We start from the raw sequence: 20,358 nt of genomic DNA, 5'->3' as shown, positions 1-20,358 counted from the left end.
ATGCTCTAGATGATGTTTCCACAACTTTCCTGCAACCAGAAATGCACTTAATCAGCTCAGAAAACCCAAATTAGCACAATTACGAATTTCCGACCAAATTAAGCAGAATTCAGAAAACGGGGAAATAATAGACAATTAAACATAATTCCTTGGTTTATTTAAGTGCAATAAACTAAATATAATTCAAGAAATAACGACTCATCAAGGACCTAGAAGAGTTACTTATTCTCGGCATTTTTCTTTCTATTCTAGATCCAGGGGTTCTTCCGCACAGTCATCAGGTTCCAGTAGTCATTCGAGGCAGCATAGGTCCATAAGTTGTTACAACTGTGGGGGACCTCATTTGAAATCAGTTTGTCCGCAATCAAGAGAAAACAAGAGATGTTATCGATGCAGGAGTGAAAGTCATTTGGAGAAAGATTGTCGTTTGGGTAGGCGAGCAATTACTCAAAACCTTTCAGTAGAAAGATTTCAGCCAAGAGGAGGTGCCAAATCTTAAGCTCAAGGAAGAGTTTACACCTTGTCAAGTGTAGAAGCGACCGATTCAGGTAATTTTATTCCCAGTAATTGTTTGTTGCTTGATCTAGTGATGTCCACACCAACAATTGGTTTAGTTCGGACATCTATCATGTGAGATAGATGTTCAGTAGTGGTTGAGTGAGCGTATTACTTTCTGGTGTTGCCTCACGTGTATCGAATCGTATAAAGTAATAATAAAATGGTAAGACCAAGTATCGTTTCCCAAATGACTCACGGCCTAGATAGTTATATGATTTCTTGATTAAATTAGACTTGTACACGAAATTATTGTGTTTGGATTGCGGAAAATAAACATGAACGCAAGTTTTTGATCAATTGGATTGAAAGAAGTAAAAGAGATTGATGTAAAATATAGAATGATGATGTTGTTGGGGTTTCCAATTTATCCTATCCACTCTCATGGATTCATGAATTCATCTTTCTTCATTAATGTTAATGCCACTTTCTAATTTACCTTAAACTTGATTCTCGGTGAAGAAAGCCTACTCCTAATCACTAGTTTACAATGTCTTGTCTCCCTAGCAATTATTCATGCATTACATTCGCACAAAAGCTTAAAGGCAACCAATTCTCCTATTCCTATGTCTAGGTAATATTGCTTCCGGGAGAATTTCCCCAGTTCTAGATTTACATATATGTGTCCATATAGATAACTCCAATGATCATGCAATTGAATGAGTTAAACAAAGCATGCATAGAGTAAAGAGGAAAAACCCTAACAATTAAGGAAGCAAAGTATATAAAATATAGAACCAATTCAATACATGAGAGTTTCAAAGGATTACATCGGTTCCCCAACAACAATGGAGGTTTAGTTCACCATAGACATGGTGAAACTAGATGAAAATAATGAAAAGAATGAAAGATAGAACCCTATAATTTGAAGAAAGGAGCTTCCGCATCCAAAATCCGCCTCCAAGGGGTGAAGAAAGTGTGATTTCGCCTCTTTCTGTCCAAAGATACCAATCCTAGGTTGACTAAACCCTTATATAGTTTATTAAAAATTACAGAAAATAGGCCCAAGCCCAATTAAATGGCGCTCAACGGCACTTTTGGCGCTCAGCGGTAAGTGCGGCTCTTAAAATTGACGCTCAGCTGTAGTTTTAGCCCTCAACGGTGACTGTGGTACTTCAGAATGCCGCTCAGCGGTAAAAGTAGTAGCGCTCAACGGTGAATGCAGCTCTTCTTTTGGCATTTTTACTTCCTTTCCTGAGTCCAGCTCCTTACTACTTCAACTTCTTTCATCTAATTCCTCTTAATTCCTACCAAAACAAGGAAAACCAAGCATAAAACCCATCCAACTCTCTTATTTCCAAAACTTAAGTAAAAACATGATTTCAAGCTAATTTCTAAGTCATAAAGGTTGTTTTCAATATCAAAATTAAGTATAAAAACAACGATTTTTCAACCGTTATCAAATTACCAGGAACTTAGTCACTCACCTCTCCCGTTCGGTCAAAAGGCCATAATGTTATTTGAGTTGTTAAGGACAGGTTGACCAAGAATGCTTACTTTGTGGTTATCAGTTTGAGAAGCCAATGTCAAAGATTGGTTCAATTCTACAGTAGAGAACTGGTTCGATTGCTTGGAGGGCCGTCTAGTAGCATTTCAGACAGGGATTCCAGGTTCACCTTTTGGTTTTGGCAGTCACTTTAGAATGAATTGGGTAGCTAGTTGCGGATTTGTTCAGCTTATCATTACCAGAGGAACGACCAATAATGAGAGGACGATCCAAACACTTGAAGATCTGTACGGACGTGTGTATTGGATCATTTAGGAGTCAGGGATGAGGTACTACCTTTTAGGTTTCTTTACTCAGGAAATCTAAATTGTGAATTCTCTACGCACTCACTCGCTCAACAGTAGTAAAATATACTGTATGTATATGTATTTTATTGAATCTGTAGTGTAAAGAAAAGAAGAGAATGCTAGTTAACGATCCCTAGGAAGCCTCGTTTCTTCCATTGGGCAAGAGGTCCAGTCTCTACCCTAAACCTAAAATATCTAATACTTTTCTTCGACCCACTCAGCAATTATTTATATTCTCTCTCTTCCCTAAACAACTAACAAACTTTTCCACGATTTCATTCTCTCCTAACAGACTTGTGACCCTCTAATATTAACTTTACACTGTTCGGTATTAACATGACCTTTTGCTCCTCCCTTCAGCCTTACGGCCCCTTTATTTAAGCATTATCATTCGGTTTCCTTATTTCCCATCACCATTCGACCCTTACTCCAACATGATCATTCAGTCGAGATGCAGACAATCAACTTAGTGAAGAGCCTACCTAAGTAACTTAGAGGAAAATCCATCAGTCTAGTTAAGGTTGTTTGGGATAGGAGAATAGGTACCTCTACCTTGAAATTTGAAAATGTCATGAGGGAATTGTTCTCTCATCTGTTCTCTGGTAAACATAACTTTTGAGGACGAAAATTTTTGTTGATGGGTAGAATGTGAGAACTCAGGAAATTTAAGTAGGTTAGTGGAAGACAGGTGTCTGCAAGAGAGTGGACCGTTCGATTTTGACGGTAGTATTTAAATGAAAATTTCAAATAACGTTCCACTTTCTGCATGCACTATCTCTTCTCCAACTTTCTAAAATCCTCTTTTCTCCTCCTTTTCTCTAAATTCTCTCTAGAAATTCTTACTTTTTGTTCATCTGATCATCAATCAGGTCGTGATTAATCTTTCTTAGTGTCAAGAACTTTCTTTCGAACCGATAGAGTGGTTGTTTGAGTTGGTAAGTTCTTCTTCTTAGAAATTCTGTTTTCTGGCACATACAACCCAAGTTTCTGATTGCATGTATTTATCATCTTCTTCTCTTAAATTCTGATCACATTTATGGTCTTTTGGTTGGTTTATTTTCATAAATCGGTGAACCATATATTTCTAGGATTTCTGGGGGTGAGCGAGTTTCTGCAACTTTGAGCTTTCGGTCTAGTTAAGAGGTAAGGGAAGCTAGTTAATTTAATTATGATTTACTATGTATGAAAATGTTGTTTGATGATTATGCATGTGTGTAAAATTGAATGATTTGATATTTTCCATTGTTGGTGTGTGCTGTTTACATGTTAAATGTTGTGATTGTTGAGTTGTAGATTATATCTATCTTGGAAGGAATATTCTGGGTTGAAAAATTTTCAATTTTGGTAAATTCTAGTGTGTATTTCATTATGCAGAAGATCTGTAGAATTATGTAGAAAGTCGAGCGCTCGTTGTTGAACGCTCGATCAGGTCAGGTAATTGGGCTTAGCGGTATTCGGTTTCGTAGTGATATTCTGGCTTAGTGTTTTTCGGTTTAGTATTGATGTTTAGTTTTAAAAGTACTCGTTTGCGACCTCGGCATCCTTCGGGTTGGTATTATCGTTCGTTCTTAGTCGTACTACGTTTAGCGTTCGTTATTAGTAGTACTATGTATTAGCGTTCGGTTTTAGTAGTATTTGACTGAATATAGCGTTCGGTCATACATTAACGATTAGGTCTTATACTAGCGTTTGGTCATACACTAGTATTCGGTAGTCATAGCGATCGGTCCGCTCGGTCATATGCTGATTGGCCGCTCGGCCATGTTCAGGTACTCTGTCATTAACTGGGTTTGGTCTCTTTAGTCTTACCCGTTCATGACCGTTCGGTCTTAGGTGTGTGGGTGGTTTCTTGGTAGTGCTCGGTCTCGTACTAGCGCTCGTTCTTGGTAGCGCTCGGTCTTATACTAGCAGTTATGCTAGAGTTAGCGTTCGGTCTTATACTAGCATTCGGTTTAGTCTTGGTATTCAACCTAGTTTTAGTACTCAACTTTAATATAATGTTGGACTTTCCCTAGTAGTCGGCCTTTGCCAGTACTCGGTCAATTGTTAGGTCTTGTCTATTATAGACGTTCGGTTCTGTTCTTTAGGTAGTGAGAGACCGTTCGGTCACCAACATTCACAGGGTGTTCGGTATTGTTTATATGTATATGGTGATTTTCTGTTCAGCTTATATTTATATATATATATATATTTTAGTTGCTTTGATGGCTTATGTATTCATTATCATAATGGTGGCAATTTGAGAGTATGATATGATATTTGTAATATGGATGTGTAAGAGTATTCCAAGGAGGAATATCTCGTGGATGGTTATTGATTTTGTTAAGTATGAATATGGGAAACTCAGTTTTGGTGTTCATCCTGACATTCTAATGGTTACCGAGTCTCAAGTAGAGAATGGTGACGCATGTGGTGAGAATAACAGACTAAACTCATGTTGTAGCTTGGGTTTCCAACTATAGTGAGGGATGAAGGGCTACCCTTGTGTGGCGGCTTGGGTTTCCAGTTGTGGTATTCGTCAGGTTTTCAGTTTACCTTTCCACTAGTGCAAGAACGGCCATAACTACATATTCATACTAGTCCGGACAGTCAGAGTAAAGTATCGGTTATAACATGATTGTATGATTTCTGTACATGTATGATTGTATTATATGTTTGTCTGAATTGCATGTTAACATGGTGAATTAAATTACACTAGCTTACCCTTGTTTTTCCTGTCTTGTCATGTTGTCCGTTCGGTCGTATGTGTCCTTGCAATTATCACCCTGTGGGTGTGAGCAGAGTGTGAAGAGGCTTTCTCTAGAGCAGGTGCTGAGCGAGGAGTCTTCAACCCATTAGGTTAGGACCGTTCGGTTGATACATCTCTTGTATGACCGTTCGGTTTGTTCTTACGGTTTGTATCAGTGTAGGATTTTTTTTGTAAGTTTTAAATTTATGGTTATTTTAGGATAACTGTAAGTCAATTTTATTTCCTGTAACTGTTCTATTTTATTGTAAATGTAAGGACTCTTAAATATAGTTTATAGCTATATTTTTAGGATGTTACAATGTATATTTTTAAAGCATGCATGCAAATATCAAATAATTTAGTTCAATTTCAATTCATATAATGCATAAATATGAAACGTTTTTTAAATTTAAATTTCTTTAAAAATTAACAAGTGAAGTGAGGTAAAACTAATGATATTAAGATAACACAAGATATTATATATATATATATATATATATATATATATATATATATATATATATATATATATATATAGGTATAATACCCTATTTTGTCCCTAGTTTCGCTCGAAAATGTCAAATTAGTCCATCCTTTAAAAAATACGTCAATTACGTCCTCACTTAATAAAATTTGCATCAATTAAATCCCTTCCGTTAAATCCGTACAAACGGCGTTAATTATTTTTCTCTTTCTTCTGCTTTTTCTGTGTTTTATGCTTTTTCTGTGCAAGCAACAACTTTTTTTCTCTCTTCTGCTATTCTTCTTCTCTCTTCTACCAATTATAAGAATTGTTCTGACATCATATGCTTAATTGTTCTGCTATTCTTTCTTCGTCGTTTCATAAAGAAAATTGTGGTGGACGTATAATGGTGCACGACGAAGTTTGTTTGCTATCGTTTTTTCATATTACTCTACCAAGGCCCAGCTCGTCCCCAATTTCATCATCATCTTCAAATAACTTCAAAAGCCGAGCCTGGTCCTGTTCCCTAATCTTCTTTTCCCAAAACTTGTATGCACCCACCACTCCAAGAATCAGTATAATTGAGACCAAAGCACTCAGCAAAACCACAACAACTATATGCATTCCTTTTCCATCATCATGCTCATCAACTATAGAACATGAAACAACTTATTTTGTTAATATATAAAATACACTGAAGGAAAGCAAGTAAATCACAAACAATGTAAGCACACCAAGTAAATAAAATTTAAATGTTGTACATAAAAAAAGTCTGGGAGACGGGGCGGGGAGGTTGTGGATATTTTTCTCCAAGATTAACAAACTAACTTACGAAAAAAATCCTGAAAGATTCGTTCAGAAATACAAGGAAGTAGAACAAACTTAATTCTGGCATACCTAGTAATTCCACAAAGATTCAATCTTAAAAATAAGAGTTATGATGAAAAAAGTATTTTTTTTACGAACAAGAGGGGGAGGGGGGGGGAATGCATTTAGTGTAATTAATTCTTCAACTCATGCTTGGGTACCAAGATGACGCTTCAATTCATCTATACACCAGACAGATGGATGTATATCTTTTATTATTCTATCTACATATGACGCTGAATAAAAATAGAGAAGAAAATCCATGAGTTGGTGGCCCAATAAACAAATTTGCTGACAACACTTTCTGGGACTATGCAACTTTTCACAATAGGGGGCCGTTTGCAGAGTAAACACAACAGGGAAGATAAACATAACAATTTAGTTTATTAGTATTATTATGTCTGCTAACAATCAGAATTAAAAGGTTGATGGAAGTTCAAAATTTAATGCTTGGAATTTAGCAGAGAGAAGAAGAATAGCAGAAAGAGAAAAAAAGCTGCTGCATGCACAGAAAAAGCAGAAGAAAGAGAAAAATAATTAACGCCGTTTGTACGGATTTAACGGAAGGGATTTGATTGATGCAAATTTTATTAAGTGAGGACGTAATTGACGCATTTTTTAAAAAATGGACTAATTTGACATTTTCGAGCAAAATTGGGGACAAAATAGGGTATTAAACCTATATATATATATATATATATATATATATATATATATATATATATATATATATATATATATATATATATATATATATATATATATATATATATGGGTTTTCTAATATATGTAACCTTTTAAAGTGTACCAAATTTTAGTTGACAAGCTTACCCTCATATATTATGGATAAGTTTTAAGGTTAAGGGTATCTGAATAATTTATGATTTATTTTTTATTTTTTTTAAATTAAAATTAAAAATTATTAAAATACTCCTATGTTTAAAGTATGTATTTTTTTGTGAATGGAAATTTTTTTTCAACTAAAATCTTGTACACTTTAAGAAATTACATAAGTTAACAGATCATATATATATATATATATATATATATATATATATATATATATATATAACATCATAGATATACATTAGACAGGTTATCCATTTACTATCCATAACCCACGAATAATCACTCAAAAAGAAAATTTGTTATGCATACACCATATCATGTATTGTTGGGAATTCAAGTGTGAGTTTAAGCTTCACATTGGATAAAAATGAGAAACTAGAGCACTATAAAAATGTGAAAGACCCATTAACCCATTGCCTTAAGGTTTTGGGTAAAGAGTGTTGTCAATCCCTTATATGGTTAGTCTCAAATGTCATTGGTATTTGTGTCTCCCCGGTAACAGTGGTATTAGAGCTAGGTTTGTCTTGGTGACCGGCTCAGACGAGTATAATGATCCTTATATTGAAAGTCTTCATAGCAAAGGGTATTCAGGTAAGCAAGTCTCGTTAAGATGAACAACGGTTGGAAATGACTACTTGTCATTGTAGTTGGTTGGAATGCTTCCGTTGGAGGGGGAGTGTACCTATGTGGAAGGGACTCACCCTTGAGGGAGAGATTGTTCGGAATACAAGTATGAGTCTAAGTCCCATATTGGATAGAAATGAGAAAGTATAGCACTATATAAAGGTGAAAGACCCATTAACCCATTGCCTTAAGGTTTTAGGTAGAAAGTGGATTCAATCCCTTATACGGTTGAGTTCAAGTCTTATTGGTGTTTGTGTCTTCCTGGTAAACCTTCTCCTCGATAGACCTAACATGTATCTCATCATTAAGTCTATATTTTTCAAAGCATATATAATTAGTCTAACATTTTATCCATGACATATCACATGTACAAAAATAGAAACATGTCACCTTTTAAACACATACAATCTGTTTCACTTGAACAATATACTTGTCACTTAAGTGAAATGCAACTTGTGAATAATAATATCTTAGGCTTCGTTGCAAGCGCTTTCTTTTTATTTGTTCTGCAATACAAGACGACTACCAAGTATTTGTTTTTAGTATCATGTTTTGTAAACCGATAGCCAACTATAACTATTTTACTAAAAGTCTTTTTCATGCCCTCAAGTCATGAAAGGACTGTGGAGTTGGTGTACTGTGCACGACCTAAGCTACATGGCCATAACTCAGCCAACCTCTTCTAACCTGACCACAAGCTGACCTCTTACTATTTCGATTATAAATTAGTATGTCAAACTCTACTATCGTGTTACTCTTTAACTTAGCATAATTTGAACCAAAGGTAAATGGGTCACATCCAGATCCTTAAAGTGAGGACCTACAAATCTTTAATTATCCTATAAATAATACATACATCGAGATAAATAATTTACGTTCAATTTTATATCATCAATTGTTATCATCGAAGTAAATAATTTAGATTCAAATTTACATCATCAAGTGTCTTTTGTAAATACAACATCATTCATTTACGGGAAACGAGTGACGGAAAAAAAAGTCACTTGACATATAAAAACAAAAAACAATCTATAAAACTTATCTTCATAGTATATGTTTGACTTCGTAAGTACATATAGTATCCACAACATTTGAAAATAACTATAACTAATTTTGAAAGAAAATATCTATTGAGGTATTTTTATATTAATAATTAATGGAGTATCTATTGAGGTATTTCTACATTTTTAAACTGCTAAAGTTTTGAAGAAAAATTTAGTGTTAAATAATTTTTGGCACCTGTATTTTTTTTTTAAAATGATTTTGATTTCAAATATTTGGTGTACGAGCTTTATTATTGTAATTTAAAAACATTTTACTCTTGAACCTAAAATAGTTATTAATATTTAATGACGGTGGTGAACTAGAAAATATACTTCAAAAATAACAAAGTATATCTAGAATATATTTTTGTCTATAAATATAAGTGTACACATATATGGAGAAAATGTTTTCTTGAAATAATTACATCAATTTAGTTTGTATTAAGATGATGTCAAGTAACTAGAACAATATTTTCTCCTCCAATTAGTTACTCAATATCAATCAACATCGACATTATATCGGTTAATTACAACTACATCAAATATTTTAATTACAATTTCTTAATTAAAATTAAGAAATAAATAGAGTAAAAGTATTAGTTATTAAAAATTTTAATTCTAATATTTATCATTATTTCTCCAATATAGAATTGGGTGTTGCTCTCTCCACCACCACTTGCTCCCTCCACCACCCCATTCCTCTTTTACCCTTTTCTTTATTTTCTCATTCCTATTTTACCCTTATTAAAATTTTAGGGTTAATATTTTTTAAACTCTCTCTACGTGAAGCGCATTCTTTCTCTTTATCATTCTTCCCTCGTTGTCTCTAACGTTCCACTTCTTCGTCTCGTCCCTCGATTGTCTCTCACGTTCCACTTCTCTTTTATAGAATTGTGACGTGAGAGTGTGGTGGACTTTGTGCTTAGTGAGATTGGAAGTGGTAGAAGCAATTCATCCTCAGTCGTGCAGTGTGGTGGTGCTTGAAGGTGCAGGTTCAGATATTGGGCGTGAAGGTGCGTAATAAACCCTAAAATATAAACGTATAATCTTTAGACGGATGTGAGCATCCGTCAATGGATGTCAACATCTGTTTAAGGGAAAATGGATGTCGATATCCGTTTCTCCTTAAACGAATGTTGACATCCGTTGACGGATGCTCACATCTGTCTAAAGATTATACATTTATATTTTACAGTTTTTTTATATTAATTTTGGAGATATTTGAATAATGTAATTTATATTTTTTGATATATTGTTTTTGAATATATTTTGATTATTTTAATAATGTATTTTTGAAGATCTGTTATTAGTATATATTTAGATTTTTTTATTTTGCACGTTATATATAGTTAGGGTTTTTGTATAATATATATTTTTTATTTATGATTTTTGTATTCTTTAACAATTTTATAATTATATAAAAAATTATTTATAATTTAATTATATGAAATATATAATTTTATTATATTAATATTTTTATATTTGTTTAATTAATTATTAAATATATTAATAAGACTTATTATAATTTTATTGGTGATTATTGTTTAAAATGGATGAATATCTTCATATGGATTCTCAAGTTGGTTCTAGTTTAATATCCGATTTCTCTTCATTCATTGGCAAAGTTGGAGAGGGAGATTTGACAAATAAATTTACCACAAATGAAATATTTCGTTCACAGGAGCACTTAATTGATTGGGTAAGAGGGATGGCTTATGATTTAGGATTTGTTGTGGTAATAGTAAGATCTGATATAACTACTAGTGTACGGGGAAGAAAAACGTTCATCATACTTGGATGTGAAAGAGGAGGGAAATATCAGAAATACAAAGCCCATGCGGTGCCTAGTGTATACGACACTCGTAAATGTGAGTGCCCGTTTAGATTAAAGGGTAAACCATGTTCAGACGATGATGGATGGGTGTTGAAGGTGATGTGTGGACATCACAACCATGAGTTGGTTGAAACTTTAGTTGGACATCCTTATGCTGACAGGTTAAATATGAGTGAGCAGTCATTACTGATTGATATGACAAAGAGTAAAGTTACACCTGCAAATATTTTATTAACCCTCAAACAAAATAATGATCGAAATGTCACAACGATTAAACAAATCTACAACGCAAGACAAGCGTATAAACGATCATTGAGAGGGTCCAAGACTGAACTACAACAACTTATGATGTTGTTGGATCGGGATAAGTACATTCATTAGAGTAGGTGTGCCGACGATTCAAAGGTTGTTAGTGACCTGTTTGGGACACATCCTGAAGCGGTGAAATTGTTAAACTCATTTAATGTTGTATTTTTGATGGATTCCACATATAAAACAAACAAATATAGACTTTCATTGCTTGAGATTGTGGGCATGATGTCTACAGGGTTAAACTTCTCTATAGCATTTACTTTCTTGTCTATTGAACGACAGAGTAATTTTACATGGGCTTTGGAAAAGGTGAAATGTTTATTTTTAACATCTGAGGGTGGTCTTAAAGTCATTGTCACTGACCAAGACTTGGCTTTGATGAATGCCATTGCAAATGTATTCCCTGAGTCATATCAGATGTTATGTGAGTTCCACATCCTTAAAAATGTTAAAGCTAAATGCAAAATGTTAGTTCATTCTACTGAGGTTTGGGGTGTGTTGATGGATGCATGGCAAAATGTAATGTATTGTAATGATGAGAGCTTGTTTGCTAAGTATGTGAATGGTTTTCAATACGCGAGCAGATCATGGCCTTTGTTCTTTGAATATGTGAATCAGACTTGGATTATTCCGTACAGTACATACTTTGTAAAGTTTTGGACGAACAAAGTAATGCATTTAGGGAACACAACCAGAAATAGGTATGTTGTAATGTTATTTTATTTATTTGTTTTGTAGATAAATATTTATTTGCATTTGTTGATGATTTATTTATTTATTTCAGGGTTGAGTCTGCTCTTGGAGTCTGAAGAAAGTTCTAGGCAATAATATGGGTGATTTGTGTTCTTGTTGGGATAGTATTCATAACGTCATTATCCTACAACACAACAAGATTAAGGCGTCATTTGAAAGAAGTTTGTTGCTCACGAGTGACCCTTTTAAAGGATACATATATAAAAAACTTATTGGGTGTGTCTCTCGATATGCATTAGATCTCATTCCTAAGGAATTGGAAAAAGTGCAGTTGATAGGATTGGACTCATCAAAGTGTGGATGCGTATTGAGACATACAGTTGGTGTCCCATGTGCATGTGAATTAGCACGGTATGATGTTGGATTGATCCCTCTGGGTGAATTTCATATCATGTGGCGAAGATTGCATTTGTCAAATGTTGAATTAAATGAAACCGAGCCCGAGTTATCCATTAAAGATGAGTTGAAACAAGTACAAGAACGATTCAATGAGGTTGACATTGGAGGTAAAGTCACCATCAAGCAAAAGTTACTTGAAATTACTTGTCCTACATTGACATCAATGGTCCCTCCATTACATAAAGTCAAGACAAAGGGTGCTCAAAAAAGTAAAGTTCAACGAAGAGAAAGGTCTACTACGCGGGATCCATCATATTTTTAGTATGTCGATGCCTTTCATTCAACCATAGAATCTTCAACTGTGAAAAGTAAATTACAATCAAAGCCAAATGTAGTGAAGAAAAAGAAAGTTCCAATGATAGACCAGTTTCATTCTATTACTCACCCTTTCATTGTGGACGTTGTTGATGTTGTGGCTGATGGTCACTGTGGATATAGATGCATTGTTGTGTCGTTGGGACTCGGAGAAGATTCATGGCCTGTTATTAGAAATGATTTGTACAAAGAACTCAGTCAATGGCACGATGAATATGCAAGCCTAGTAGGAGGGTATGATAGACTAGAAGAATTGAGGAACTCTTTGTTGGTGCAGTCACAGTCGACGGTAAGTGTTTCCTGTTTTATGTATTTTATTTATTTTATTTATTTTATCTAACAACTTGTTTTATTCATAATAGGCTAACATGAATAAGTGAATGACATTACTAGACATTGGTTATGCAATTGCTAACCGATATAATGTCATCTTAGTGTGTATGTCATCATCTCAAAATTATACTATCTTCCCACTACGTTCCACACCACCTTCTGATATAACTCAACATTAGTTAATTTGTATAAGACATGTTTATGGATGTCATTTCGTGCAGGTAATTGTATTATTATTGATTTCATTTGAAAATTACTTATAACTCAATTAACTATTGTAATTTGTATTATGACAGGTTAAGTTACAAGAAGATTGTCCTTTGCCCATGGTGAATACCATCTCCTCAACCCACTGTTATCCTGAGGCACGAGCGTGGTCATCTATTTATACTAGTAGGATACAAACATTTGCACAGTTGATGGGCGTAACGACATCTTATGTTGACTTAGGTGATTCGTGATATTTATAAAGATATGTAAAATACACTATTACTTTTTGTATAAGTGTATTTTAAGCTTTTTGATGGACTCACACAATTCATTCAATTAAAATACTAACATTTACTTTTTGTTAAAGTGTTTCCCGGACGTATATCTTCCTTTACGTAACTCCTAATATAATATTATATATATATATATATATAATATTATATTAGGAGTTACGTAGTATATATAAATATATAATATATTATATTAGGTGTTATATATATATATATATATATATATATAACACCTAATATAATATATTATATATTTATATATACATATATTTACCTTGAAATAAGTACTACATACAAGTATTCCATATAAAGTATGATTAATGGTGTATATTTAGATTAATATAAAATAAAAATGAATAATATAATCTTTGTAGAAAATTGTAGTACTGTACCACATTTAACAATGCAAGTTTTATAAAAATTAAATTACAATTCTAAGCTATTAGTTGAAATAAATATCTACACCATATTTATAAAACGAAAATTATATTAAATGAAAATAGGGTCAATGACATAATATATTACAACTTGTCCAAAAGGAACCTTCCAACATTCATTAAGCATGCACAACCCAGTAACAACGATGCACAAAAGACTTCTACTCTCATAATATTAGTTGCATATTGAGGAAATACAAAAAATTTTAAGAAATGAAAAACATACAAAATGTAGTAATTTACTTAAGGCCAACTTTTGGAAAAGAAAATTATTTAACGAACATTTAAGGTAAACATTAGTGTATCCAAAATAACACATAATCTCGTGAGTCATAATTTGTTAAAAAAATGAAATACAAAGTCCTATCAGTTAGACGTCAACCGTCTACCACGCACATGCCTCTACCCTCTCCTAGTTGGAGAATATTCGTCGATGCCCTCATTACCAATCTGAAATAGATCCACCGACACCTGATGTGCAACAGTACCCTCGGTCACATGACGACACGATATCAACGATTGTAACATTCTCGCCATTCACCTAAATCTTGCCTGCATTATAATTATATCAAACAAATAAATAAACATGATTAAGAAAATTTAATAACATAAGCAATGAAAAATAACATACCACGATGCCATATGGTGAAGGTGGAGAGGATCTACGATGGGGTCATGCCTCCTGTGGAACATTGGGGCGTTGTGTAGGCGCAAGAGTGGGTCTTGCGTCAGGTGGAGCAGGAATGATATAAGGATGTGAAACCCTCCTAAACCACTATATGTATCCATCGACACATTCATAAGGGTATGATGCTTGTCTCACATTCATAATAACGTGATTCATGAAGTGCAACCACGCATAATCAACAGCGACTACATCTGCATCTGCAACGGCAGTGGGTGGTCGTGGAATCTCTTGATATAACCCAAACTGCCTCATCACACGCTCAGGCAAATGACGGGAAAGGGTGTCACCAATCCGAATCCATCCAGAATACATACAAATGCCGAAGAATGGACGAATGCCCCGATGTCCCTCATATGGAGGCCATACAACTCCACTATATGTCAGGCCATCCAACTACGACCGAATCTCTGCAAGAGTCGAACTCTGCCGAGGGCTCTGCCACCTAGCCGCACGTCGTGTGGTCTCATCATAAGAAGACACCAACCGCCTCCTTCCCATGGTAGGGAAATGCTCGTATATCCAACTCTAAAAATGCAATTATTCAATTAAATATCTTTCTTCTTTGAACATGGAAATAAGTACATCAAATAAATGTGAAGGGTATATGTCTGTACCTGAAACAAAGTCAGAAATCTAGCCATCTGCTTCGTGGAAGCCAGACTCGCATCCCCGAGCTGGTCGTATAAATGGGCGAGTGCAGCAACACCCCAAACATATCTACCACACGCATGTACATCTCTAAATAATAGTAGGTAAGACATGCGTATAAAAGTGGCACTTTTATTTGCGAAAATCGTGCATCCTACTAGATGCAACAAATATGCTTTGGCAGCATAGTCCCATTGCTGCGACTGACACCTTTGAACATATATATTTCTTAGCCAGCTGAGTCTGACTTTCGGTCCACGTACATCCTCCATCTCAGCACTAGCTGCGCCACCATCAATGTCGAGCAGGTCTACAAGGGCTGTACGAGCCTCCTCAAACTCTAACTCCTCCAAATCACATAACTGTGCCAGTACCGGAAGGTGAAGTAAAGTGGAGACATCGTCAAGAGTGATCGACATCTCCCCTACAGGGAGATGGAAACTACTCGTCTCAAAGTGTCATCTCTCTATGAAACCGAGCAACAAGCCCTTATCAACGTAATCATAACAAATATCTGTGAGAGGCATCAAAGAGGAATTCAACACAATGTGTTGAATTCCTGCGGCACATGGTCCTAACTTATTAACTTTTTTACCATGGGAGATGATACGGGTCGCACCGCATACAAATTTGATTGCATAGAAATAATGCAGTATAGCTAGGATGTGACTCCTAGGTCGTCTCTCAAGGACCAATTTTTGATTCAGTCTCAGATCACACACGAAAGGGGGGGTTTTGTGATTTTTTTGATTTTATGCAGAAATATTAAATTAAACTGGAAATTAAACACGACTGAATTGAAAACGGCAAAATAAATTTCAAAACAATAAAACAAAAGTAACACAGTGACAATAAAATTAGAACAGTAAACGAAAATGTACCACATCTTAAAAAAAATTAAATTTTTTAAATTGCAAAAACAAATCCTCTGCGTGACGTGACAAGTTGCTTCCATGGTTTTCATTCAAATAAAAATAGAATAGGAAATTGTTTCCTTTTCTCATCAAAAACCGTAGCCTCCCAACATCCAAGTAAATAGAATTTTGCTATTCAATTAAATCATGTGCCCTTTCATTCATGGGAGCCGTGCCACTTCTTCATACTTCCATTCTTCAAATGAAAGAAAACAATAAAATATTCAAAGTGTATTCAACTTCACGTAACCATTCCACATTCTTTAATTAAAGAATTCACAAATTCTCATCCAAAAGAATTCTCCCTTCTATTCTTAAGCAATTCCCGAGCACACCAACCAGCACCTATCCCAAGCCTACGCGCTTCTTCATTCTCAACAATTGGACAAAACAATTCTCTGCATAAGACTAAAGTGAATATTCTATATTACTGCAAAATCAATGTTGCAACTTCATGTGGACATCACACGGTTATACTTCCAGCTTCCATTCTCCATTCAACTCAACAAGAATAAGACAAATTCATCTCTACCCAATAACATGCTACACATGAGCTCCCACAAGGAATTAAAATACACTTCTTTTCTCTCCCAAAACCGTAAATTACTCTAAGAAAAGGAATAGAAACCATGCAATATTCAAAGCCAAGACCCCACTTCCTTTTCCTTTCCAAAACCGTGACACCTAGTGCTTCCTAGTTTCCATCTTCATTTTTTATTCATCACCACAAGCTATACTTCTAGGCAAACCTTTTCAGATTTTTAAAGAATGATGTGTTGTTCATTGTAAAATGCCGTGACTACTTTTCTGTCATCATATCACACCGTCTTCTAACATAAAACCAAGAACTTATCTTCCTAAAAGCAATTAAATAAATATTCTACTCTTTCCATCACAACAACATTGAGTACAGCCGTGTAGAAGTAAAAAGCTCATGGAATAAAATAAGATGCAACTAGTAAAATAAGCAACCAAATTCAATTCAAATTGGAAATGACAGTACACAACACGTTAACAGCAAAGAAGGAAGTGTACATATTCTTCCACATGTTTAGAACAATAACTTCACTCTTGGTTCAAGCATTAATAAACAAACCAAACCTATTCAAACTAAACCCCATTCCATTATGCAGACAGAGAATCCAAACCAGAGTTCTTGCTTGTGGTGGCAGCTAACGCATTTCTCCTCTCTTGCTCTCCAACCAAATTGTTTTTCTGCAGAGAACTCCAGCCAAGAGTGTAGTATCCAGAATCTGTGTAACATCCACTGTCTCCCGAGAACAACGTCCAGACTCAGAGTGTAACCTCCCAACCTCAGAACCTCCTTTTTTAAGCTTGTAAGTCTCTTCCTTTTTAAAAAGGAAAACCCAGCCAGCTATGAGCCATCTCTTCCGTTCAATCATGGCCTGCTCTCCACGTCCTCTGCCAAGCTTTTCAGTGAGGATAATATTCCCTTCAGTGGCTGCTCCCGCTTTTTATCCCTTCATATATTTTGTTGATCCTTAGTTATCCAAGGGCCGTGTGTTTTTATCTTTGCTGCACTGTGGCTTCTCTAATGAAAGGGGTAAATCCTCAACTATCACTCACTTACTTCAATCTCTCATGCGCTGCTTCTGCCAGATGGAATTTACTTGGATCAGTGAATTCTTTTACCAATGGAAGGATAAAAGCTTGTGTGTGTAGTGGACAACGCAGACAGATCAGAGTCTTGCAGTATGAGCTCCTCTTTTTACGTGAATAGCTCCTAAAGAATCAGCTAAACGCCAACACAAAATCTTGAGTGGAGAATAATACCGAGAGTGGTGGCCCTTTTTATTCAAGCATTTGTGATGTTTTGGTGTGTGCCAACGTGGTTGTCATGGGGCCATGCTATCACTTTCCAATCAATTTCTGAGAGAGCCGTGAACACCTCCACCTGATGCCACTTCCATTCTCCAATTTGCCGTGTGCCAAGTGCCCCATTTTTACCATTATGTTGACTTGGCAAAGGTTGCAAAACTATGTGGAATATGGACGTGTGAAATATAACAGTTTCCATATCAGATTTTTGCTTCTGTAATTTCAAGAAGAATATTCCATCAGTTATACAGATCAACACACAGAATAATTAAATGCAGTGTAGCTTCTTTTAAACACAATGTAGAAGTGTTTTTCTAAATGCCCAAATTTGTATTTCCAAAATTTTTCTGCAATTGCTAATGCAAACAATTAACTCAGATAACTCAAATTAACTGAAATTAGAATTTCTGATCAAATCAAGCTCATTTAGCAAATACGGAAAAATATCGGACATTTTAGCACAATTCCCTGATTAAATTTGGTACAATAAGCTAAGTGAAGTGAATAAAATATTGATTCATCAGGAGATCAACTTCAGTATCTCCCCTCGATCCTACACAATAATATTTAATATCAATTGTATTCGAAAAAAACTTAATAATTAAAATTTAAGTTATGCACTCACCCGGCCCTGCGAAATACCATAAGCAACATGCTGAACATAGTGCGCCAACAATAAAGCATCACGTGGACCTCTAGGAAATCCACCGACATCCTCCTCCTGTATGTCAAGAACATCGACATGTTCCTCCTCCTCATTATCGTCATGAGGAGCCTCAAATGCCTCCTCGTGAATAGGACCCTCATAGGCCTGATATGCCTCATCCTCAAACGCTCGGTCCTCGGCTACAGGGTCATCCTGAATTGGAGTTGCACGTCTTCTCTGAGCTGAAGTTGTAGGTCGTTGATGAGTGCATATTTATGCCAACATTTATGCTTTAAAATTAAATTTTTGATGAAATTCATGTGCTTGAATGATTGATTTAAAGAGGATTTGTGATGATTGGAATTTTTGGATTTGGGAATAAAAAGAGACTTAAAAAGTGATTTTTAGTTGCATAAATTATTCTTGGATGTTCTAATACTTATTTGTGCAGCTGAAATTGAAACTTTATTGGTCCAAATTGCAAATTAAGGCCAAAATAAGATTTTATTTGAAATCCTAATTGGGTGAGAAAGAGGGTTGCCACGTGGCAAGTTCTCATTGGTCGCGCCCTTCCTCAGTCAAAGCTGGTAAAAGTTGGTCAAACAGGGGTTTTGGTGCAATTTTGGAGAATTCTGAAGGGGCTAAAGTGCAAATAGAGGAAATTTCAGGGTATTTGTGCAATTTTGGAAAGTTAGAAAATCTAAAAGATAAAATTCAGTTGTTGAATTTAATTTGGGAATATGAACAGAAAATATCTTCCACATAATTTTATCATTATCTAAATCTTTTAGTTATTTGGAAGATATAGGATATAAGATAATTGAGTTAATATCTATCAAATATTCTTTAAAACTGATTTAATCTAATGAATATTTGAAAGATATAATATATCAACAGAAAATATCTTATCAACAAACTATTCAGAGTCCAAGCCCAATCAAGCCTATATAAAGAGACTCAAGGGAGGCAGAAAAAGGGACTTCACTTAATTCATTCATTCTCTCATACTCCTCTCACTTTTCTTTCATCTTGTATTCAACTCCATTCATGGAGAGCTAAACATCTAGGGCTATTCTGCTGTAATTCCATTATGGATTCTGAGGTTAGATTGAGTTAATGCAATTGTTTACTTTGGTTATTGATTTAAGTTGTTCTCTCTATGTCTTTCATCTCTCTATCTTGTTAAAAGCAAAGATTTTTGCATCATAATGTGTTTGAATCTACATGCATATTGATTATATGAGTTTTAGGGTTTCTAGGTTTAAATTGAGAATCTACTTTGATTTAATTTAGGAACTTTCATATGATTAAATGGTTTTTACTATCAATTGAGAATGTACTTTGATTGATTAGTAATAATTTCAACTATAATCAATTGAGAATTTACTTTGATTGATTAGCTTTTAATTTGGTTAGGAGGTTTAAGAATAGACATGATTAAACACAATAAAATTTGATTGAGATGTACTTTGGTTGAATTTATTATGAATAATCTAGAAAGGTTTTGCATTTGATTGAGAATTTACTTTGGTTAAATGCATGATCGCCCTCAATTAATTAAGAATGTACTTTAATTAATTTGAAACTTAAACAATAATCAATAGAACAATTATCCGTGAATAACCGATGACGAATCTACCTTGGAAAAGCAGTGGAATTAGCCTATTTCATCGTAACTGTTTTTAAGTTTCTTATTTGTTCTTTAAACATTCTCCAAACATTACTTTTATCCATAAGCATTGCATAGCATTCGTAAGAGTCAGATATTCAAAAGCAATTCCGTGTTCGTTGGGAGACGACTCAGGGTTACTTTAGCC

General features: G+C 34.7%; 1 protein-coding gene and 1 long non-coding RNA gene across 2 annotated transcripts; both read right to left on the bottom strand.

The window, feature by feature from the left end:
- Positions 1-14,581: 14,581 nt before the first annotated feature.
- LOC108334877 (protein MAINTENANCE OF MERISTEMS-like) lies at positions 14,582-15,561 on the bottom strand. Its single transcript, XM_017570806.1, has 2 exons — positions 15,109-15,561; positions 14,582-14,887 (listed from the first exon to the last, which is right to left on the bottom strand). The coding sequence occupies exons 1-2, from the start codon at positions 15,559-15,561 to the stop codon at positions 14,582-14,584; spliced, it is 759 nt and encodes a 252-aa protein (XP_017426295.1).
- A 1,454-nt stretch (positions 15,562-17,015) lies between these two features.
- On the bottom strand, positions 17,016-18,205 carry LOC108335468 (uncharacterized). Its single transcript, XR_001832747.2, has 2 exons — positions 17,851-18,205; positions 17,016-17,669 (listed from the first exon to the last, which is right to left on the bottom strand). It is a non-coding gene; the product is annotated as an uncharacterized LOC108335468 (long non-coding RNA).
- Between the last annotated feature and the right edge of the window lie 2,153 nt (positions 18,206-20,358).

The sequence above is a fragment of the Vigna angularis genome, chromosome 10 (assembly GCF_016808095.1).
Source record: "Vigna angularis cultivar LongXiaoDou No.4 chromosome 10, ASM1680809v1, whole genome shotgun sequence".
Classification (NCBI taxonomy): domain Eukaryota; kingdom Viridiplantae; phylum Streptophyta; class Magnoliopsida; order Fabales; family Fabaceae; genus Vigna; species Vigna angularis.
Note: the sequence above shows the minus strand (reverse complement) of the source record. Positions and strands in the feature narration are given on the sequence as shown.

What these genes read in the sequence shown, in the direction of transcription:
- LOC108334877 (XM_017570806.1), bottom strand. Translation starts at nt 15,561, where the DNA reads ATGTCGATCACTCTTGACGATGTCTCCACTTTACTTCACCTTCCGGTA. An exon ending in GATTTCTGACTTTGTTTCAG is followed by an intron (nt 14,888 to 15,108) that starts GTACAGACATAT and finishes ATTCGGTCGTAG; the next exon opens with TTGGATGGCCTGACATATAG.